General features: G+C 36.3%; 1 protein-coding gene across 2 annotated transcripts in view; it reads left to right on the top strand.

Annotated features, from left to right (window-relative positions):
- The window catches only part of ARHGAP18 (Rho GTPase activating protein 18), a 173,797-nt gene that overhangs the window by 110,085 nt on the left and 55,659 nt on the right, over positions 1-8,053 (top strand). For both annotated transcript variants that reach the window (XM_006144268.3, XM_006144269.3), the window contains one exon: positions 1,542-1,720. In XM_006144268.3, the coding sequence (XP_006144330.1) occupies positions 1,542-1,720 (179 nt within the window). The remainder of the gene's footprint in view (positions 1-1,541; positions 1,721-8,053) is intronic.

Below are 8,053 nucleotides of genomic sequence, written 5' to 3'. Positions count from 1 at the left end.
AGGGCCACACGTCCGCCTGGGAGAGGCAGCTGAACGCCAGGCAGAGCCCCGGGTGGGGGGCCCGCCGCCCTGCTTGGCGCCAGTCCTGGGGTTGGCGGGGCCGCGCAGGGCCCGGGTGGGCCCGCAGCAGGGCCCTCCGCCCTCCCGACGCCTCGCTCGGCGCGGGTCCCGAGGCCCAGACTCTTTAACCACCATGCTACCTGGCTGACACCTACATTTTTAATTATTTGCATATATATGATATCTATTTAATAGAATTTTAAATTAATTGCTTTACATTCCTTTGTTGTATTAATATATAAGCAAGTTAGAAGGATGTAAATATCCTAATTTGAGTTTATTTTTAATTCAGAGCTGCTTGATTCTTCTCATAAATCAAAAGTCTCCAATGAGAAAATAACAATTTATACTGTTCGTTGGTTACAGGATTTTTTTTATTTAATTGCAGTAAAATAAAAAATGTACTAGTCAAGCACTTAAGCATTTTCTCCAAAGCTTACAGCTGATGTTTTTGTCAAAGAGATTTTTCTTTTTTAAAAAAATTTGCCAGAGAGCATGTGTACTTGCCAGGGAGACAAAGACAGAAAGAGATGGGGTTTGAGGAAAAGTGAGAAAGCACCACAATGGGGGATGGTCATGCCACAATCCCTTCTTCATTTCTCCTCCCTTTGGGATTTTGAGCATAAATGCACATGCACCCAACATGACTATTTTCAAGTAGCCAGGTCTCGACTTGAACCCCGCAGTTGGCCATATGGCATCTATAGTCACCTTAACCACTATGGCACAGATGGTTCCAAAGAGTTTTTGAATGCTAATTAATTCCTTTCTGGACAATTAACAAAAAATTAAAAGAGCTAAAACAAAGGTAAACTTACTGTACTCTTGAATATTGATATTAATATCTGAAACTTATTTGACTACTGTTTATGGTTGTAGAAACTTTTATTCTGACAGAATCTGGTGCAAAACCTATTGCTTCCTGTACCAGGCACCACCAGACCTGACTGTCATAGTGATAGGTTTTTGGCATTAACTCCTGTTTGGGAACTGACACTATGGTAGGTCGATAACATTCTGGAAAGGAAATGCAGGGTGTGGATGAGGTTTAGTCCAGGAATCTGTGCCAATGTGAGGAAATTAAATGGTATGTTGCTAGTTCTAAGAAGAGTTAACAACAAATCACTACTCCCTCCTTTATTTGCTTTTAATTTTCAGTGTAGAATAAAACAATAATTAAGACTATTAAATTCACATGAGTTGTTTTGTTAAGTGTTTGGTAGCTTCTAGCCATGTTTGGGAATTGGACTCAGTGTAGGAATTGTGATTTCAAAGAAAGTATTCCTTCTTGCCACTACCATCTCCCTGCACCTTTGCTTAAGCACAAGTGATAGGATTCATTGAGTATACTTTTTACTAGTAAAATAGCAATTAATTTTGCCTAGAGGGACTAGTACTCTCACAAAAGTTTTTATGTAGTTAATGTATTAGAAGTTAACAAAAAGAAAAAAAATATATATGTATTTTTTTTTTTCCCCAAGACCAGGCATCTAGTCTAATTGTTGGTGAAAAGGAGCTGATCCTACCCATGCCTGGGGAGGCACCTATCTCCGAAACAGACATCAACTTGGAAGTGTCATTTGCTGAGCAAGCTGTCAATCAGAAAGAGAATGTCAAGGATAAGACCCAAAAGAGCAAAGGCGATGATACCCCGTTAACTGTATGTAGCACATCGTTTAGATGTCACTAAACGTAGGAAATATGGTTTATTTGCTTTTTATTTTGAAAATTTTGAGTCTATAAGAAAGCTTAAAAATAGTATAGCAAACATTCATAGATCCTCGTAGGTTCAAGTTACCAACATTTACAGCCTCTGCTTTTTCTCTTTCTGTGTCTGTATGTGTCATACAATCAGATTTATGCTTGTTTTTAGGTTAACATGGCATATGAAACAAAACACTTATAATTGAACAGTAAAGTGAAAGTTATATTCATACACAAATATATTATTAAAGTTTCCCCAAATGTCACAGTATTGTCCTTTATAATGTTTCCCTTTTCCACTACCATCTGGGGTGTGAACAGGGGTTTTCTGATTTTCGTCTGATTGTTTCCTCATAACTGGACTTCAGTTAAGCATTTTGACTTAACTACTGCGTAGATGATGGTCATGCCTCCGATCTTGACATCAAGGAGGGTCATGGTGTCTGGTAGTCAGTCCCTTTACTGGTGATGGAAATTGGATCACCACTTTGGCTACGGAGGGGTTCATTAGACCTTGCTGTTGGAGAGAAACCTTTTTCTGCGTGTGATTTTGTGATCCTTGAGACTGAGTGAAAATCCTGTTTGTTAATAATAGCCTATTGCTCTGGGTTTTCACCATTCATTCATAACTTGCCTGAAACAATAATTAAACAGGTATTTTTGAGAAATGATGATTTTCTAATTCTATTATTCCTTCTACATGTACCAGCTGTGATCCTTTGTAATAACTGCTTTTCCTTCCTTTCCTCTTTCCGTTTTGAATATTATTATGAACTGATAACTTCCTTTGTCCATTGAGTGTTTTCTAAATCATTATCATTTTCTTTGATGTTCAAATTTACACCAATTTGACCAGCAGAAGGCCCTTCTAGCTGGTTACTGTGTCACATTAACATGCCCTTATCATTCTTCAGTTTTTAGCACAAGATGTTCCAAGTTCACCTTGTAATTTTCTCCTCTCAGTCCTGAGTACATTCATGTCTTTAAAAACTTCCAGGTCCTTTCTGAAGCAAATCATATTCAGAAATCAAACTTGGTGTACTGAGTGTTCTTAATGCTACTAACAGTTTTATAGGTATACATATATATTTTAAAATGTATTTTTAAATTTATTATGCAGAACATCACACATGCACAAGTTAAAATGACATTATAATGAAAACCCAGATACTCCTGACACCACCCCAACATCCATTAACCTACTGCCCATCCTAATTTAGCCATACCCTCATCTAGTTCTCTATTTTGAATTATTTGAAATACTTCTCTGGAATATATTTTATCATCATAAATATTTGTATTTTCTAAAATATAAAAGAATTTTTCAATGTATCACAAATATCAGGATCATTCTGTACAGTTTGTTGGAGTCAAGATCCAAATAAGTACTATATATTGCAGTTGGTCACTGAATCTTTTCAGACTCTTAATCTCCTCTTCCATATTTCCCTTCTTTTTTCTCTCTCCCTCTGTTCTTTCCTATTTTCTCTCCTTCCCTTACTCTTTCCTTTCCTTCTTTCTCCCTGTCCTTCCTTCCTTTGCCCCTTTTTCTTTCTCTCTCTTTTCACCTGCTTATTAAGGTAGAGAATTTCTCCCTCTGACTTATTTTTTGCAATAGAATATGTTCTTCTCTTTATTCTAAGTTGGTTGATTTTGATTGTGACTTCTTTACCAGGAGACTCAGAGTGTCTGGTTGTCTTTATTTTTTCTGTGAAAGTAGCAAGTGCTGACCAATATCTGGATTTGTTCATTTGTTAATGGCTGCAAAATGATGATGTTCTAATAGTTTCTTGTCTTTTTCATTTATTAATTCGGATATTTCTTTCAAGAAAACGTATTTCAAAATGCTTATTTTTACTCTTAATTACCAATTTTCCAAAGTTTTTTTTTCCTAGCATTTTTTTTTTTTTAGAGGTTTTTCCGATAGGGCATGTGTGCTCACAAAAAAGACAGAGAGAGACAGAGAGACAAAAAGTGAGAAATCACACCCTAGAGGGGATGGCCATACCACAATCCTTTCTCTTCTATTCTCCTCTAGGGATCTTGGGCACTCATGCACACACATGCAGTGTGAGTTTAAGCCACTGGGTTCGGAATTCAAACTATGGCCGACTACATGGGAGCCCAGCAATGTAGCCATTACGCCATCTGCTGGTCCCTATTTCCTAGCATTTTTTTATCAGTGACTAGTTGATGCTTCTATTTGTCCTTTAAAAGTATCTTTACTCATTGATGTACACATTTTTTTTTTTTTGGAGAGGTTTTTGCTATAAGGTGTGTGCACTTGCCACAAAGACACAGAGACAAAGAGACAGAAAGCAAGAAATCACCCCCCAGGGGGAATGGCCACACAGTAGTCTCTTCCGCTCCATTTTCCTCTCAGGATCTTGGGCACAGACGCACACACACCCAGCATGAATTTAAGACACTGGGTCCAGGACTTGAACTGCAGTCGACTGCGTGGGAGTCCAGTGACATAGCCATTACACTAACTGCTGGTCCCGAAGTACACATTTTAAAACTTTATTTATTTATTTAAATTTGAGTAGAGAGGGACAGAGAGAGAGAGAAGAGTGAGAGAGAGAGAGAAAGTCACCAGTTCTGGGACTCGAATCGTTGTTCACCATGTAGGAGTCCAGGGCCCTTAATCATCATGCCACTGGCTGACCCCAATGTATACATTTTTGATGTGACCCTAGACAAATTTTCCCAGGCTAATTTGTATAATTTTTGTTGCCAGCCTGGAATGATCTGATTCTGCAAGAAACCCTGATTTCACTTAGCATATTCTTCGTAACCATGACCAGGACAGTAGAGGGATTCATTTTCCTGGACTGCTTATTGCTTTCAGGACTTTCCAGAGGACACAAGTTCACCAGAATACACCTATATCACCTTTTTTCCTTGCTGAGAATGTGGTTCTTAGAAATGGTAGATGATATATTTAGAATATTATGTAATTACTTATTTGTTTTATCCTACATTAATTCACAGCATGCTTAGAATAATGCTAACAGCATTATCAACAGTATGATCATTAGAAAATAATTTAAACTTGTGTTTCTTCAGTTTGTGTGTGTGTATGTGCATGTGTATCTTTAGAGACATATCCCCAAATGAATTTTATACAGTAAAATTATTGTGCTTTGGGTTCTTAGGATGGTTATTGTCTGCATAGTTAAGCCACCAACTGCATAGCTGGTTGGGAAAATATGCTTCATTTTATTTTCAATTTTAAGAAATTTAATTTCATTTTGTAAGTATGGTCCATAAGTCAAATCTAAAAAGAAAGTATGAGGGGACTTCAAAAAGTTCAGGGAAAAATGGAATTAAGATATCAGGTTTTCTTTTTAAAAAAATTTGCTATAGGGTATATGAGCTTGCTAGAAAGATATAAACACAGAGAAAGGAAAAGTGATAAAGCATCCCTTGGGGGGATGGCCATGACACAATCCCTTCTCCTCTTGGGATCTGGGGCATGCACACACATGTGTCTGCCATGTTTTTCAAGGCACTGTGTCCAGGACTCAAACTGCATAGTCAACCTTGTGGGATCCAGCTACCTTAACAACTCTGTCACCTGGCTGGCCCAGAAAAGTTTTTTTTTAACTGATGCAAAAACATGTAAAAACCCATACATAATTTTTTTCATGATGTTTATTTTTCTTGATCTTTTTGAAGACATCTCATATACTGAAATTCTAGCTTCTGTCCTTGAACTGCCACCCTATTCAATCCCTGCTCCTAGAGGCAAGCTTTTGTCAATTTTAATACTATGGTTTATAATTCTGATTGTAGGTAAGTGATAACCTTCAATAGACATTTTCCTTTATCTCTTGATTTTTTTTAACTTAGTATATTCTGGAGATTATATTTCTCCTTTTTATGCATACATTGTACTCTCAAAGTATAATTTATTCAAACAATCCCACCATGATAGACATCTGGGTTGTTTCCATACTTCCTTGTATATTTTTAAGAATCTGTTTTGTATCTATTGAGAAAAGTAAAGGAGTATGCAAAATTTGACATACAGTGATTATTCACACACACACACGCACACACTATCTTCAAGAAAAGTATGTTTCAAAATGACAGTTTTCATGTCAGAAGATGAAAGCGTTTTAGCACCACCAGATGGTGTTGTGTTTAAGGTGTTGGATTACATATGACTGACTGCAGTTCAAATCCCAGAACTGGAAGCTTGAAAAACACTCTGGGCATATATGCACGAATGCCCAAAATCCTGAAAAGGGAATGGAGGAGATGGGATTGTGGTGTGACCATTCCCCTGGGTGGTGATTTCTCAGTTTCCCTCTCTCTCTCTCTCTGTGGTGCACACAAGTGACATATAGCAAAAATCTAAAATAAAAACTAAAACAAAACCCCAAAAATGGAAAGATTTTTTAAATCAAAGGAGAATTGAATCCAATGAAACAAAATAAGACACCGCTGACTTAAATCAACTCAAAAAATGGAATAAAATATTTATCTCCACTTGAGAGGTTTCCCAACAGAACTTTTTCTGCCAAACTAGTTAAATTAGCTAAATTCTTTAGTACACTAGTTTGTATTCACTCACCTTATTGAGTTTATGTTGTATCCCTAATTTAATACAACCTCTCCTATTCCACCCCTCACTGGTTCCATATTTGCCAAAAAAACCTTAATGCATCCTTCAGAAATAATATCTAATTTTCTTGTTGAGTCTTTCCTGTTTGTGAACTTACAAACAGGAATCTATAAAAACATGCTTTAAACTATTTGGTAGTATGTTTTTGATATTGAGTATCACTCTATTCATTTGTTTATGTATAGATCTGTCTATTCATCTATATAATCATTTTTTTGCCTATATGCTTTTGAGAAGGGGTGGACATGTTTTAAAGTTCTTATAAGTCCATAGCATGAGTGATGAAGTGAATATTTATATGCTCTACTCTTAGGCAGGTCCCTAAGCAGATAAAACCTTACATTCCATTTCTACTCCATGCTTCCCTGCGTCTGTAAATAAGCAGGAGGCTTTATGTAATACATTGTTCTGTTGACTCATTTCATATTCACTTCTTTTATCTTACAGCTCTGAGCAGTCTTTGTTAATTCTTTATGATCCCTGAGAGTGGATTCAAATTTCTCATCTTAAATTTGGGAATAAAATTTTAGAACCTTTCATGTGCTTTAGCTTGAACATTTAGCTACCACTTATTGGGTATACGTAATATCTCAGAAATTATGTCCTGTAATTCTTTCATTTACTTATTAAATTACTTCTGTGAGGATGATATGAATTTTCTTATTTTTCTTTTCTTTTTTAAGCTTTTGCTTTAGGGTGTGTGCTTTCTCCAGAGAGATAACAAGAGAGAGGGAGAGTGAGAAATCATTCCCAAAGGGAAAGGCCACACAGCAATCCTTTTTCCTCCATTCTCCTCTCAGGATTTTGGGCATGTACTCACACGTGCCCAGTATTAGTTTTGGAGCTGCCAAGTCTGGGACTCCAACCGTGGTTGACCATGTGGAATCTAGCCGCTTTAGCCACCATGCCCCAAGTATCCCTGTTTGTTTATACAAGGAAACAAATTAAGAGAGATGGCATGGCGTGCTGAGGCTTGACTTCAATGATTAAGCTTTTAGCACTTTTTTCTTGATTTCCAAGTTGAAACTAGAGTGATTTGATGGGTAAAAAAAGTCAAGTTCATCATTACTTGTTACTTAAGGGCTTCATCCTATTACCAGTACTACAAAAGAGGGGCACAGCCAGGAAGATTAACCTAGTTAATGTATGGCAAATTAATTAACCTAGTTAATTTGTGGTAACATTCAAGAACCAGTGACCTTACATTTTTTGAATATTTTTATTTCATTCTTTAAACTCATTTTTCAAAATGTAAAGAGCTTTTCTCTTGCTGAAATCCCTCTGCCTTTTTTTTAGCCAGTGAACTGAACCATCCAGTCTATTAACTAAACAAAAACGACAGGAAACTTCATAAATATTTAAAGCTGCTGTTATGAATTAAACATTGGGATAAAAAAACTAACTCTTTCATTAAACGCAATGTTTAAATAAATAAATAAATAAATAAGCTCATGACATATATTGCTAGGTAAATCAGATGTTTGAATTAATAATATTTCAGGTTTCTCTAAACATTTACTTTGGATAATGCATTAAATAATTATATTACATGTGTATGGATTATTAGACCAAAAGCAATGGGGTTTAATGAAACATTTAGGACTTAAAAAAAGAGTAAATGGTTAGTAAATATGGTTCATTCATCCCTTCACACAA

This window comes from Tupaia chinensis, unplaced genomic scaffold, assembly GCF_000334495.1.
Source record: "Tupaia chinensis unplaced genomic scaffold, TupChi_1.0 Scaffold000117_2, whole genome shotgun sequence".
In the NCBI taxonomy this organism is placed as follows: domain Eukaryota; kingdom Metazoa; phylum Chordata; class Mammalia; order Scandentia; family Tupaiidae; genus Tupaia; species Tupaia belangeri.
The sequence above is the reverse complement of the archived record's forward strand: the minus strand, read 5'-3'. Positions and strand labels throughout refer to the sequence as shown.